General features: G+C 41.8%; 2 protein-coding genes across 2 annotated transcripts; both read right to left on the minus strand.

The window, feature by feature from the left end:
- Positions 1–1,112: 1,112 nt before the first annotated feature.
- On the minus strand, positions 1,113–6,471 carry tollip (toll interacting protein). Its single transcript, XM_079555567.1, has 6 exons — positions 6,368–6,471; positions 4,521–4,673; positions 4,022–4,204; positions 3,725–3,877; positions 2,610–2,694; positions 1,113–2,031 (listed from the first exon to the last, which is right to left on the minus strand). The coding sequence occupies exons 1-6, from the start codon at positions 6,398–6,400 to the stop codon at positions 1,796–1,798; spliced, it is 843 nt and encodes a 280-aa protein (XP_079411693.1). The 5' UTR covers positions 6,401–6,471; the 3' UTR covers positions 1,113–1,795.
- Positions 6,472–9,214: 2,743 nt separating this feature from the next.
- Positions 9,215–14,371, minus strand: lins1 (lines homolog 1; the record flags this gene model as incomplete). Its single annotated transcript, XM_079554529.1, has 7 exons — positions 13,957–14,371; positions 13,786–13,875; positions 13,470–13,599; positions 12,916–13,157; positions 10,836–11,133; positions 10,105–10,297; positions 9,215–9,821 (listed from the first exon to the last, which is right to left on the minus strand). Exons 1-7 carry the CDS (start codon positions 14,299–14,301, stop codon positions 9,215–9,217), a joined length of 1,905 nt encoding a protein of 634 aa, XP_079410655.1. The 5' UTR covers positions 14,302–14,371.
- Positions 14,372–16,189: the final 1,818 nt, after the last annotated feature.

The raw sequence follows: 16,189 nt of genomic DNA on the forward strand, positions 1-16,189 counted from the left end.
TAATGTTTTATTGTAGCATGTGTTTGCTATTTTACCAGAGTGCCATTATTTGATTGTAGTTTGATGAATTTTATTTCAGCCATTTGTTTTTTTCTTTGTTTTTTAAGAATTATGTAGGCTAATGTTCCTATTTTACACGGTGTGACCCGGGCGGGGGGTCACGAACCCCTTTACCTGTTATGGGGGTCACGGCTCCAAAAGGTTGAGAACCACTGTATTAAGTAATTGCAGAGGGGGAAAAAATAGACACAACGCACCAAGGCAACCTTACTCGGTGCCATCGAGGTTAGGTACTAGTCTGACACTAAAACTGGTGCTCGTGGTGCTTGTGGTAAGCCATTATTATTATCATATTATATTATAATTACCACATTTGAACCCTTTTGAGCTTTTCACAAACAGAACTTCGGGAAGATCAATGCGCTCTGTGTGTAAGCTAATGGTTTCAAGAATAATAAAGCACAAATAAATGAGAACATTGCAATAGGTTTGCAGTAGTTATTATGTATGCTAGTATAGTATGAAAATGTTGGATTAGATTGCTCTTTCTGAATCAGAAAAACTTTACTGACCCCAATGGAAAATTCTTATGGTTACAGCCCGAAACCAAAGGGAAAAAATAGGAAATAAGTTAGAATATATAAGAATATATGCATAACAAATACCCAAGCAAAAAACACAATAACCGCAGACTTATCAAAGCAAACCAAACCACACCCCATTAAATAAAATGTAAGTACCCATGAATTCAGTCATGACCCCACTGTGAACCAACACCTCAAACAGTATATTATGATAAATATTTAAAAAAAGGAATAAAACAAGATGAGGTTCAACATTTGTGGATTGTAATACTAAATATTTCTTAATCAAACATCATCAGATTAATGCAGGTACATCTAAGATCTCATCGTCCTTACTCTATTAAAGAAAACTCTTATGGACCAATTTGACAAATCCCCATCAATTGCAAACAGTTGTAACTCACTAGACTATTTCAGTAAAAATGCTTTACCAAGAACAATTGAAGCAAAAGACCGTTGTGTCAAGCATAAATATTTATTTATGAATAAAGAACTTTCATTGCAAAATCTTTAAATAAAACTCATTGATTCCATCTGTGTTGAGGAGACGAACAAAACACAAGCGCAGCACTGTGTGAAAAACTTTTCGACCAATTCTTTATAAGTACAAACAGTGGACGACAGCTTTTTATTTAATAAGACTTGATATTTAGTCGAAGAACATTTGGCTTCAAACAGAAGAATCTGGAAAATTTACACCCGACAATATCATCCTTCATGTTAGCAGGTAATCACATGGCCACTATATACAGACTAATGTGACTAAAATGCACACACACGGGCTGCATCACGCCGTGGAGCTGTGGAATGATTACAGAGGGTCTTTGCAGGCTTTAAGTGGCTAATAAACTTCCTCCATAAGGTGTCTGATTGGGTTTACAGTAAAAGCAACACCACATACAGATACAGCAACCTTTGTACATATGAGAGACAGGTCAAAAGCAGAATTTAATCTGCTTTGGGTTTTTACTGTGAACCTTCAATATGCTGTTTCTTTCCCTTCCACCTCACTTCATATCTTTAACATCTTACTCTCAAAACAAATGCTGTTTGTAGCAAGTGGAAGCAAGGGGGAACATATTCAGAAACAACAGAAATATTCAAAGAAACAATTTAAGACTCCGCTCATTTGTTTGGACATACTGGTTGAAAGTGTTTGGCCCTTGAGCACACAGCAGGACACACACACAAGGCTGTTGTCTGGGTGAGCGTTAGAGCTCCTCGGCCATCTGCAGCAGCGAGTTAATGGCAGCGTCCTTGTTGCCCTGTTGGGCCTCCAACACTGTGCGCACCACTTCTTTGTCCAGGTTAGGAAACATGTCCTGCAGAGCCTTCAGGTCCTCCTCGCTGCACAGAGGGCCCTGGCTCACAGGAGGAGCATGTTGCCCCGGTACCCCCATCGGAACCCCCATCGGGACCATGCCCTGGTTGTAGACAGCTGGGACTCCTGGCGAGAAATCACAGAGGGGGAGTCAATGGATAAGGTGGGAATAAGAAAACTAAATTATTACACAAGGGAAATTATACAGTTGCTGTAGCTCTAATAAAGCCAAAGTATAATAATAATATTAATGGCCTACACTTGCATTGCGCTTTACAAGCCATGGTCACTAGTGAGAACTGAGAATTATAATGCTATGACAGGCATTGCATTATCTTCGTATAAGTACGTACGTCACACGTAGTGCGACAAGTTAAATCACCATTATATCACTGCTGCAGGTATCACCATTTGGCAATGTGTAACACAGCAGGATCAGATGGTTCAAAGAGAATCGTAGCCACAAAGTTTGTCGTAACAAGTTTCAGGCGGCAGATGGCGTGTGCTTAGTGAGAAATGAGTGTGTCTTGCGAGCTGCATTAATTTAGCCTCTTTCGCCTGACAGAGACCCTAGCAGCAGAGAAATCATGGCTCACTCTGCAGACTCTGCGTCGTGCATTAAAACTGTGTAATGCGTGGCTCCTTGTGATTTACTCCTTACTTACACAATGAGAGAAAAGCGCAGTGTGAGTGTGGGCTCTGACCTGTGATGGGCACATAGCCCACTCCCTGCTGGTACACCGAGGGCATGAGGACCACGGGCTGGGGCATAACTCCGGCTGGTAGCGACTGAAACACAGCACATTAACTCTCAAATCAATTCAAAAACAAACCGCGGCACATCGAACCTGAAGCAACATTTTTTTGAGTGACAGTGCAGGATTTTAGCGGCAGTTGTGGTGAATAGGTCGGGGCTCATTCTACACATTAAGACATTGCTGGAACAAGTAGGGGGTAGGAAAATACATACTTTAAGTAAGGGATAATGTATAGAACGCTGGTCATTATCGGGAAAATAAGTACCGACAGGGCGAACCGGACCCCGACGCGAAGCGGAGGGGTCTTGTTTCGCCCTGAAGGTACTTATTTTCCCGATAATGACCAGCGTTCTATACATTATCCCGCTTATTATACGGCCATTTGCCAACTGAACACACACAACATAAACTTCGTACGCTTTTATGAAGGCCGAAAGGTTTATTTAATGACATCCGCGACAAATAGTTCCCAAAAGTTTGCGCGTTGCGCTGCAGCGTTTGGCTAGGCTAGAAGCAGCAAGGCTAGTAGCTAGCCTAGCTACTTCGTTGAAGGTGCAGTTGGAGGAATGGTGGTGAATCTCTGGGTAAGTTGAAAGTCAGACTCACGCTAACTTCACGAGCAATTCCCCCGACTTCTCTCTCAGTGACGGGACAGATAGTGTCCGCTACTACGTACGCGCGGAGTGATATGAAAGCACGAACTCCGTTGCCATGGGCAGCGGTCATTATTTTTCTCAGAGGTCCTTTATCAGAAAATAATGACCGGTAGAACGTTGGGAAATCCCATTCAAATCAACGGAGCTTCTACTTACGTTGTGAAGAGCCGTATAATAAACATTTTTAAACTCTGTCTAGTCCCCTTAACAAGAGAAAGTCAAGTTTACTTTTGACAAAAACAGAGAACATAGACACAATAGAACCAAAGTGGTGGGTCAAACCACTAAGCAAAGAAGATTTTGTCTGAAAAACAATTTTCCAAAAATTCAAGTTTAAATTACGAGTATTTACAAAAGGTTTACATGAGTTGGATCATAGTTGGTGACAGAATCTGTAGAACTTACAGCGTAAGACATGACCAGGTTGATCATTCCCTCTTTGTCGTCTCCCTGTCGGCCGCTGAGAGTGAACCACTCGTCCACCACACTGCCCTCCCTCAGGCTCTCGGGGATGGTTACGTGAGTCCACGCTATCCGGTCGTCCATGGAGAATGCCCGCTGGAGACACAAGACACAAAGCAAGCCAATCACATTAGGCCCATAACACATTGCATTTCTCATTGGGGTTCACATTTTTATATCAAATTTACATCTCTAATTAGCAACTGCCAGTAATGACACACTGCCTTGGACCAGTCGTACCTCGTCAAAGATCTCCAGGTAGAAGGAGTCCACCCCTGGAGGCACGGTGCACTGGATCACCTTGTTCCAGCGCGGGTTCTTGGCTCCATTGTGAGCTGTGGGCGTCTCGTAAACGGCGTACCCCAGTCGAATCCGGCAGTACGGGTCCATCCGCGTCATGCCATAGTTTTTAGCCAGTTTAGCCTAGAACAAGATATAGATTCACAAAATTAAGTCTCAAGGAATCAACGGATTGCATATTTCACACATCTTTACACTCTTAAATCTTTGCTTTGTCTTTTGCAACTTATTGTTTTACTTACTCAACATTTGTCTTCACAGTCAGAATGTTTTCTGAGAACGTACGTAGGTATTTAAGTAAGAAAATAATTAATTATGTATAAAATAATAATCTTTTAGCCTTTTTTCCTGTTAAAATGTGTGTACATATCTTAAATTCTATATTGTGGTAACATATATGAGTTGCTGGTCAGAGAATCGCGTCAGCTGCAGATGGTACCTGGACCACGGTGATGCTGAGGCGGCCGATGGTGGTATTGATAGCGCCTCCGTATTGCAGTTGCCGGGCTGCCTGGGCGTCCAGCTGCACCTGCTGCTGCAGCTGAGTGGGACTGATCCGCAGGAAGTCCTGGGGCAGCTCCCCAATGTACACCTGCATCCCAGCAAAACGGACAAAGGTTAAGTATCAAATCTCCCACAGAGATACTCCAGTAGTACCCCTGTCAACTGAAAATGGGATGCACTCCTGAGTCTGAAATACTGGTTCAGGATCCAAGGGTTAGCGATGCAACTTTGATGACCGAGTTGAGTCTATAATGCTCTTTAACATCAAAATGCAGAAATGTAGGAAACGATATAACATCAAAATAGGGCAATGTGCATAAAAGCTTTTTATAGTACATATACTCACACTCTCACTTGATTTACTCAATGATAGTAACAATTATTGTGACATGCCAACTTCTCTGTGATAATGTGATTTTATGCAAACTTGGTCACACTGTAACTTAATATGGTAATTATAGTAATAGTAATAGTAGTAATTATATAGTATATATAATTATATAGTATATAGTAATTTATTTCAAGGAAGTATTACTTATCACACCCTTAGACATCACCCAGTATAAAGACTGCTCCTGAAACATGTCTAGCATTTCCTTGGTAATAGTCTGGTTCCCCTTTCATTGTTTATTATAAACGACGAAAGAGGAACCCACTAAATTAAAATATTACTTGCGGTTCAAACTCATTCACACTTTCAGAACATATCTTTGGCAGTTTAATCCTTAACAGGGACGAGTTTATAGACACATTTCTCAGGTTCACTTTAAAAGAAATGCGACAAAACTAGCCTGCAAGTTGACAAATTTGATACAAATGTTTTATAATTACACACACAATGGTAAATTGTGTTAAAGAAGGACGAAACATGTTTTGTTCCATTACTAGAAAAAAATGTAAATAAAAAATCAGGTATAGTGCCTTTAACCGTAGTTATCCCGTGCTGCCATTCTATTTCTGAATTCCACATTGTTGCTGTAAACCAGGGGTGTCCAAACTTTTTGCACAGAGGGCCGCATATTGACATGTATACAGCATGGAGGGCCACGTACAAACATTCAACTGGGTGTATTTAAGAGAGGTTAAACCATGCCCAACACCTTTATTTTGGCGTGGAACCATTATGCTAGCTCTGTCTCACAATAAATGTTACTTTTAGATGTTTTAATTGTGTGGAATGATTAAGATTGCAGTAAAAAGTACCTTATCATGCTACAAGGTCTGTTTTTTGCTGTGTTTACAACATACTCTGTGAAATTAACAACACAACAAAAGGCAAGTTAAAACAGCTTTAAGTCCCATTCAGCCATATCAAATGAGCATTTTACTGTAATACATTTATAAATGTTTATTTTCGGAATCAATAAACTCTATGGGTAAAAGTCGTGGTGATGAGTGTGATGACAGTCATGACAGGTCTGAGTAGCACAATGCTATCGTTGTTAGCTCTGTTTACGCTGGAGTGATCTGCTATAATCCGCTTAGATCTCGGCAAACATCACCACATAGATCACCACACCGTTCTCGGGGGAGCAACAACGAACACACTTTATTACTTGACATGCGTGTATATTTCTTTATCGATCTTCTGAACTTAAATGCGCTGATCGGAAGTAACGTTAGCTAGTAATAGTAGCGTTGAGTAGCTGCAATAATCAACGTGTGAACTTAATCCCTACGTCAAACTATTTACTTGAGTGTTCGTGTTGCTCACAGCGCCCACTACACGCTGTCATACGGATATTTTCATAATAACTGGGTAAAAACGGGAGTAAACAGTACCTGTCCCCGCTGGGTGCTGATGGTGGTCGCCATCTTGTCTCCGCAGTCTTTTTTCTTCTTCTTCTGGGTTGATGGCGTGGGCGGAGCAGCGCGGCGACGCACGTTAGCGCCACACTCAGGATAGATGAGGAAACGCTGCCTAGATGTCGTCAATTCTGGCCTTTTAATCTCTTAACCCCCGCTTTAACCGAGCCAGTGATAATTTTGACAACATATTTTAATTTAGTTTTAGTCTTTTGACGAAAATGTAATACAATTTTAGTCTAGATTTAGTAAAAAAAAAAAAATCTTCAATTTCAGTCTAGTTTTAGTCGATTAAAATTGCAAGTTTAAGACAAATTTAGTCGACTTTACATTTATAATATTCATTATAATCATATTTAATCGCGGTCCCCTGCTTCATGGAGCTTCTCCCCACAAACAAAGCTCAGAGCTGCTTCTTTGGCAGAGAATTTACATGATCTGAGGCTCTTTCAAACTGTCATTAGTTTGGATGATTTTAGTCGCTCCTTTTCATTTTTATTTAGTCTTATTTTAGTCGACTAAAATACCTGGACATTTTAGTCCTAGTCTCAGGAAAAACTTTTAATTTAGTTTTAGTCCAATTTTAGTCATCAAAAATATCACTTTGACTAAAATTAAGGCTAAGTATTTTAGTCCACAAAATTAACACTGAACCGAGCACATATTCTCCAGTTCGACTTTACCCAAATCTAAAAGCTCCTAAAAGTCCCTCTTTTACTTATATATAGTCCTTTTTTTTCCTTTTATCTGGTCTGGTACACACATATTTAAAGTCACATCCTGCAAATACAAAACCTGTACATTTATGGAATTTTTGTACGAAATAGAGATCTATGGTTAGACAGAAAATTTAGCATAAGGCTTTCTTGTACATTTATAGAAAGTTGTACATACAGTATATGGAATTCTGTTAAATGGAAACTGCTGCACATATATGGAAGTGTGTACCGTGTAAATGGAAAAAAACACCTTCGTTTTCTGTCTTGAAATAATAATGATAATAATATAAATAAATAAATAAATATAAATCTAAAAGCTTCTCAAAAAAAGACCCTCAAAATACTGTAAAAAATGAGATGTAAATGAGGACGCAGCCAAAAAACGCAACCCAACAGGCAACAAAAAAGTGATGAAAAAGCAAAGAAACAGTTACAAGAAAGCAACAAAAAAGCGACAACAATGTAACAAAGCCAGTGACAAAAAAAGTGATATAATAGCAACAAAACGGTTAGAAATAAAGCACAAAAAGGCAACAAAACATGCAACAAAATCGCGACAAAACAGCACCAAAAATACAATGAAAAAGTGACGACAACACAGCAACAACCCAAGGAAAAATCTTAGCTGTGTTGTGCAGGTCTTAGCTTTCAAATGAGGCGTTACACTGGCCTGTTGTAGGCTGTAAGTTCCAGTCGAGAAGCTTTTCGATTGCTTTTAAGATTGGGTAAAGCTGAACTGGATGTGCTTGGTTAAGGTGTGGGTAAACTTTTTCCCTACACCTTGTATAGTTCATGTTTTACAACTTAAAATATTGTACCTATTTGTATGAGAAAAAAAAAATGACGTAATTCAGCCCTCTACTGAAGTGAAGAAGTTTGTAATGCTATGCTACCAATAAAAAATGTTTGGTAGTGAAGGCAATTTGAGTGTTGAAATGATCAGAACAAGTGTAGTGAAGCTGTCTGGACTTTGTTTAAAACATAGCCAGGACTTGATGGAAATGTGTAAAAATGGCTCAATGGCAGTTTTGTTGCAAGATTTCAGCGTTCACAAATTTTATAATGCCTTTGCCGGGTTATTGCACTTTGGGTTTCTGGGTTTCAGGTTCACATCACAGCGCTCTAAAGGCCTATAATATTTAAACAGGTGGGGGTCAGGGTCAAGGGCAGGTCAAATGATTTTGTGATGCTGTGCACAGAGATCCTGGACCCAGTCAATGATATTAACCCCCATCTGAACCAGGACATTTTCTCCAGTTTGGCTTTACCCAAATCTAAAAGCTTATTGCAAAAAGTGTCAAAAGACTAAGAAAATTAGATGAAAACAAGGATATAAATGCAACAAAAAGAGCGATAAAAATGGAACAAAAAGGCGATGAAAAAGTGACAAAAGCACAACAGAAAACTGACAAAAACGCAATGGAAGAGCGACAAAGGAGTAACAAAGTGATACAAATGTGATGAAAACGCAATAAAAAAAGCAATGAAAACAAAAGAAAAAGAAAAACAACACAAGGAAAATTATCCGTTTAGCTGAGTTCTGTAGGTCTTAGCTTTCAAATGACCCGTTACTCTGGCGTATGGGCTGTAACCTTTGAGATTTGGGTAACGCTGAACTGGAGAAAATGCATTTGGTTAAGGCAGGGGTGAAGAGGTTAATGATCATTTTTGTAATTCAAAGATTTTAATTTAAGATACTACTTGTGAAAGTATAATGCAGTTAATAGGAACAACTGCCCCCCACATGGTTGTGTGACATCATCACGTTCAAGAGCCTACTGTGAGTTTTTGGAGGACACAAATATACCAAAACAGTAACTAAAACAAAACATTTCTTCAAAAGGATCACATTATTTATAACTCCATCTCTTTGCGAGTTTCAGTAATGAAATCAAACATTATCAATCAAACTGACAAATAGACAATCAGATGCTATCATTGAACAGTGTTATAAAAACATATATAGTGGAAACAATGGATGGCTGTCTTGCCAGGCTAATTCCTTGATGTTAAGCACTTCCCACTGCCCATTAAGAAAAGCACCACATAAATGTTGCAATTTTAAACCTGGGAGCTTAACAATTACACATTAAGAAGTTGTTTATTACATACTTCCAACCTCAATATGAGGCGTCTCGTATTGTATAGACTTCAGACTGGCCTCTGCCTCAGTGATGAGCTTTATCAGGGATCTAGGGTTGTAAGGGAAGAGCTTCTTTCTGTGCAGTCTGAATATCAGCTCACGCAGCAGGCTCAGACAGCGGACAGCAGTCTCCAAATAGGAGTCTCTGTGATGAGCTCCTTCTAAGTCTCCTGTCCTCTCCATCTCCTCTGCGTCTGACTCACCAGAGCTGCTATAATCCACCAGGACGACCCCACAGCCCTGTCCTGCTCCCGCAGCCGCGAGCCCAGCATCCCCAGCTCCTCCAGCCCCCCTACACCTCAGATTTCCCCCTTCTCTCCCGGGCAACAGCTGCTCCAGACAAACGCTGGCACAGGCGGCACCGAAGCCTCCGGGGTCAGTCCGGAGAAAGCGGAGGTAGCGCACAAAGTACTCCAGGAAGCAGGTCTCGGTGGAGATGAGGAAGTCCAGCAGCACGCGGTGGTCGAACGCCAGGCTCCGCAGCAGCAGCAGGAAGTGGCAGTGAGGGTTGAGGCCCAAAGGGCATGCCCACAGCAGGAGGGAGGAGGACTGGGCTGGCTCCTGCTGCCTGCAAACAGACAACAGAGAAGATCAATGAGATGCTTTTGACAGAAAAGTCTGTTCATTGTATAATTGGGGATGGCTCACTGTTTGTATTGATTCATTCTTTTCGCAACCCACTCCTCAAGCCATTTGTGAGAGGAAATCTATAGCAATTATATAGACTTACACTGTTTTGGCATTGACATTTTTTGTATGTCTTAATGTATATATTCAATGTTCAATCTTGTAAAAATTAAAACAAAACAACTGGGGATTTACACAGACTTGCTTGGAGATGGGAAACCTACCTGTGGTGAAGGAAAATGCAGAGAAGAGCTTTGGTTGCTTCCATCATGTCATCGTCCTGCTCTCCGAAAACCAAGATCACCCTGGAGCAGCAGTGACAAGGCTGTCCTGAAGGGGGCGCAGGGGAGTCCATGGGCAGGATGTCCCGAAGGCCCTGGAGGCACAGGGCCAAGGGCACTGGCTCAGCATGGAAAACTATAAAGCAGAGGCAGAGAGAAATTACAGAAGGGTAATGGGATAATATGACTTTGGGCAATTGAAAATAATTGAACACATTTAACATCCACCTCTAATCTAGATTGTGTGGCAGATTTTTATGTAGGGTAGTAAACATCTACAATCTAAAAACCCAAACAGTGTCGAAAATGCAGCAGCAGGGAAATAATGGCCCGTAAGTTTCGTTAAAGTTTAATTATGTGATGTACAATTTTGTCTGATTAAAGTTGCACTAGCTCTTTTTTCTTCTGCTATGAAGCCATAAAAGTCGGAGAAAGATGATCATAAACTATCAGCTGTCGCCCAAACTTATTTTTAGCTCAACAAAACCTCCCGCACATCTCCATTGTTCACACAAAATAATCATATGCGCATTGCACAGCTTTTACATGAAAGTGGAGTGGAGCAGTGAGGGCCAATTTGTTTATTACAGTGTAGAAGTGTAGGCATGTAGAACAGGCTGTAAAGAGTAGAAAACTAAATTAAAATGGTAAAAGTATAAATATTGTGAACTTACCTGATCCATTGGGTTGACACTGCAGCTCCATGGACTTGAGCAGGACGAGGCACAGAGCTCTGAGACTCACATTGTCCACAGAGGGGCCAGACGAGACAGTCAGCGTGCCCCCAAAAAACGGCACACCCTCCAGAGGTACGCCCTTCAGCTCGCCCTCAGCTGCCGCCTGCAGCACACTGTGGACCAGCAGGCTGACGTCTCTGCAGGGCTGGCCCTGATGCCCTCCCAACCAGTCCTCCCCTGCTCTCTGCACAAGCGCCCTCTTCAGGAGGAGCAGCACTCGTCTTCTGACCGCAGGCTGAGGGAGTGCACAGGAGCAGAGGTCTGCTTTTACTTTCACTCAAGTTCAAGTAAAAAAGGACTTGGTAAAAATGTTACTTGAGTACTGAGTAACTGTTTCTGCGAGGGGAAAAAAGGCGAGTTTGGAAGCAATAAAGTCTGACAAGACTTTATTGCTTCATTGCTTTAAAAGGTCAGACAAAATGTATTTTGTTAGTTTTTATAACTACTACCCCTTAGCCTTGATAAGTTGATAAGTTCGGAGGCGACAGTGGCGCTGATGGTACAGCGGATCGTCTCATGATCAGAAGGTTGGAGGTTCGAATCCCACGTCCAGAAGGTGCACACTCTCGTTGTGTCCTTGGGCAAGACACTTCACCCACATTACCCCCAGTGTCTGCGTACATTGGTGTATGAATGGGTGAGTGGATCCTTGCTGTAAAGCGCTTTGAGTGCCTAATGTAGGTGGAAAAACGCTATATAAGTTGAGACCATTTACCATTCTGTAATATACGTAAGGATTAAACAACGAGGAGCCGTGCATTAGACGGTTATAATGCACGACGCGGAGTCAAGAACACCACGACGCGCAGCGGAGTGGTGTTACTCCGCGAAGTGCATTATAACCGTCTAATGCACGGCTCCTCGTTGTTTAATCCGCTTATACCATGGTCCCACAAACGTAACATTTATAAAAAATATTTGTTTCATTTACTGAAGTCACTAAATATGCCAGACCACCGGGACTATTTTCTGTGGGTTATTAGCCGGTCACTGAAGGCTCGTCTCAGAGCGAGCCATTCTCCGCAGCTATTACGAGGATCTCAGTCAGGCTCAACCAAACAACATAAGCACAGAATCACAACACAACAGGACTAACCCGGCACTTTTCCGTGGAAGTAAACACCGATATGCGGCACTCGTGGGCAGGAGTTATTTCACTTTTACGCTGTTTACCTGAAGCTAGCAAGCTAGCTCAACGAGCTCAACTGTTTATGGAAACAGCTGCGGTGGAGTCGCTCACACCCGGGCCCCACGAACTGAAACTTTTATGATTGACATTACTAATCCAGCCAAATATGTTTAAATGCAGGATCATTTTATGTACATGAAAATCATGAATAGTGCCTTAACCGTTTTCAATAGAAATGGAAAGCTCATATGTTATTAACAGTAGCTAACCAAGCTGCTCACTCTCCTCTACTTCCCATTTATAAAACATTATGTTTTGGCCAAAAACGTTGAAATTAAACAAAATCCATCTCATGCGTTCCTGTCAGTCACTAATTACGTGTTTATCTGATTCAGCTGTGTCATGCGTTGCTATGGCGATGCCCACAGCGGAGTGATATCCCAGTGATTTAACTACCGGACTACGTGTGCGGTTATACGAAAATAATGCACGCTTGTTAGCCCCCACCAGCCAATCAGAATCGAGTATTCACCCAGACCATGGTATAAATTAAAATAATGTGGGTGTCTAAATATTAGGCTTGTTCACTTTGGGGAAGGAGCCTCGAAAAGTAAAAAAATGAGAAACATCATGGGAAATATAAACGTGCCGTATAATTGGAGGCAACATGTTTAGTGCGAATGAGGGAGACAGACTGACTCTGAAACAAACAAAACCTCAAGTTGATTTTGCATGACATAGGCCCTTTAAGTATTGATTTAAAGGCCATTAATAGGCTTACTCAAAAGTGGGAAAGGTTTCTCAAGTAGATGCATAACAACTGTGTGATCGACTACCTTTAAAAGTACAACTTCTCCACAGTCACTAAATGTACCTGGTGACACCCACCTTTGAACAGGAGCAGAGAACCAGCAGTTCCCTGGAGCAGACGCCCAGAAGGCATGGACTGCTCAGATTTGCTCCATGTGCGCACACGCTCCGACAGGCACAGAGAACCTCCAGCAGGTCCACCACCAGGCTGACTGAGGACCCTCGGCCGTCATAACCACCGTCTGTGTCCGCACTCAGCCACCGGGGGCAGGAGGCTGGCAGGCTGGAATCAAACTCTACCAAAACCTTTTTGCAGAGTTCTGAGAAACAGATAAAATGTGTTGATTGTAAAGAATGTTGTAATGCCCAATATATTGTACGACCGTTAAAATAGACTGAATGACAGAAACCACTCTTTAAGGCTGTTGGATCTTGAGATATTCCCCATTGAATCTGAACTAATCTGGTAGTGCATAACTGACCTCTTTGAGCACAGAAGGTTGCTGAGCAGGTTGTATAATCCAACAGGATGCTGATACCCATTCGGTGTATATTTCCCTTATTGACCAGATAGTAGTCTAAATATCATTCGTTCAGTATGAAGTGATCCGTGTACAGTGTTGCGTGGTTACCGTAGTGAGCTCCCTTTAGCAGCCGTCTGAGGACCTCTGTCAGAGAGCGGACACAGGAGTCCACTGGGGGCCCAGGGGCACAGCAAAGGGTCTGGATACACCACTGAGACCACTCAGCATTGACCGAACCCTATGCAAAAAAACAAACTGAAGTTGGATCATGTTTGTTTTAATAAAATTAAAAAAAAAGAGAGAAATACAAAAAAAAAGGCCAGGGCCCTCATCAGGATGTCACTGTAGGGGAGCATCTACCAGCAGGTTAGGCTACAGATACACATTCTTGTGCAATGATTTATTTGCTGGTATTGACACTCACAGTGTTGTGGAGCTGGTAGATGACTGCGGCAGACGCACACGTCACACTTAGGTGAGACACAAGCAGGTCTTCAGAGTTCAGCTGCTGGAGCTGTAACGCACAACACGCTTCTCAATAACTACAGCCCGAGACTCTTTACTAATCACTTTTGTCACCTGCAAACTCACTCACCAGTGCGCCCATGACATCTGCCTGGAGCAGACTCCAAGTCTCCTCCGCGAACAGGTGGAAGTCAGGAACCCCTCTGCGCGCCGTGAGACGGCACAGCAGCTGCTCCAGCACCGTCAGGCTCACGCACTGGAGCTCGGAGGCACTGGCGCTCACTCCAGCCCCTTGCGCGTAAAGACAGGAGCGCAGCAGGCTGGCGGAGTGTGCTGGCGTGAGGCTGGGACAGTTTGCGGACAGGACACAGTGGTACAGGTCCTCCAGAGGGGCCAGCGGCTCCGGGAGGGGCAGCCCGCTGCTCATCTCTCTGCCCCAAAGATGTGTTTGTAATAACGCACGGGAGTCTACCATGGAGTACACCTTTTGCCATTACGCACAGGCACATCCACAAACGCGCTCATCCCGGTTACCAGCAGCTGCCTTTCTTCTTCAGGAATCCCATGCTAGAGTTTTACATTGCATTACTGCCACCTACTGCAATTTTTAGGCAGTCAAATAGCTTTCCCAAGGAAAAAGAAAGTACACAAGTGTTACGCGTCCTCCTTTGAGTGTAGGCCTATACATTTTCCACACGGAACTTTTTCAGATGTTTTGTGATTTGCTTTTGTCAGCACGTAAAATTCCGGTACATGTTTTTTTTTTTAGAGACAAGCCTACGGTAAATTAAGCGCAACACTGCCCTCTGCTGCTGGTGACTCGGTGGACTACTGTAACCTGACCCACGCTGGTGGCCCAATACTTTTGAACTACTTTAGCAACACAATGGATAGCAGTTTGTTTCAGGGTGAAACTCATATTAAGTTGCCCTGAGAAGTTGGCAGCAGACATTACCCATTTAGACAAAACATACAATGAAAAATAAACGAAGGAAAATTGAATGCAAAATGTGTTCATTTTCTTCACCATGCACTGTAAGACTGTAGCTCAGTTAAGCAACTGTATGACGATAAAGATACTTTCTAAAGTTACTTAGATAAGATTATAGAGCCTCTCAGGTCTAAACCAGGACTGAGAAAGTGTTACTCAGGGATTGAGTATAAAGACCACATAAGGCGGTCTTTATACAGCTTTGAATGGAATCTTACATTCAAAGCTGTATCTCTATACTCACCGAGAAGAATTGTTGCACTACCAATGTCCTACGTTGTCCCCACATGTGTGCGTTTGCTTATTATTATTTGTTTTGGCCTATATTGATTCTATGCATTGGCATTAATAGGCTATGTGAATGGCATCTTGTATGCTGATCTTGTACACAGGTATCAGGTCATGTATACATGTAAATTAATTCTTAATTTAGTTGTGCATCAGGAAACAACTATAATAGTTTTGTTTTTGTTGCCTAAATAATACAGCATTAAAAAAAAACCTAAAAAAAAAAGTTTGGGTTTTGCTATCTCAGATCAACATCTCAGAATATAGTGTAATATCTCAGAAAACATTCACAAAAATATATTCTGTGAGTTTTTTTTATAGAGGAGACTGCTCATTCATACAATGCTATGGTTTGTTTGTTTGTTTGTTTGTTTGTTTGTTTGTTTGTTTGTTTGTTTGTTTGTTTGTTTGTTTGTTTAAAGGATCCCCATTTGCGCAGTCATGCTGTCGCTATTCATCCTGGGGTCCCACTAAATCCATTCACAAAATACATAGTGTTAGAGGATAACATTAAATCGCTATTTATCATACTGGGTCAGGCTGTACAGTCGTACTATCTCTGTCATAGCCTTGACTGTGGTGCTCAGGCGCCCACTCTCTGCCACTGAATGCTTGCGTATCAGTATGACGCTCTGAGAGGGTATTTATCCCTCTTCTGTGGAAGCATAGACGGACTTAAATGGTAGGACTAGCGCAGTGTCTCGAGTTCATGTCTCCGGGTCCCGCACCGATGGTAAATAAACTTCTCCTGCATAAGACATCCAGACTGCTGCCTGTCATTCATCTATCCTCTCGAACACCATTGTTATTTCTCTAACACATAGACTGTCTTTAAATTCATTCCAAATGTGTGTATCAATACATTTGAATATCCAATTAAAGTCCAATAAAAGCTGTATGTAAGAACAGTACATGTTTGTATTAAAAAAGGAATGGTTATGACCGTGTTATTACACTTATACCACACCATTCACTGACGTAAAGTCTAACCAAGAACTGTTTCCTTTTGTGGCAAAGCATGTGACACATATATTGATATTGTACATATGAAGTGTTAAACAGGCCCTGTCATGGTGCAATAAAA

Source organism: Gobius niger (assembly GCF_951799975.1).
Source record: "Gobius niger genome assembly, chromosome: 4".
Taxonomy (NCBI): Eukaryota; Metazoa; Chordata; class Actinopteri; order Gobiiformes; family Gobiidae; genus Gobius; species Gobius niger.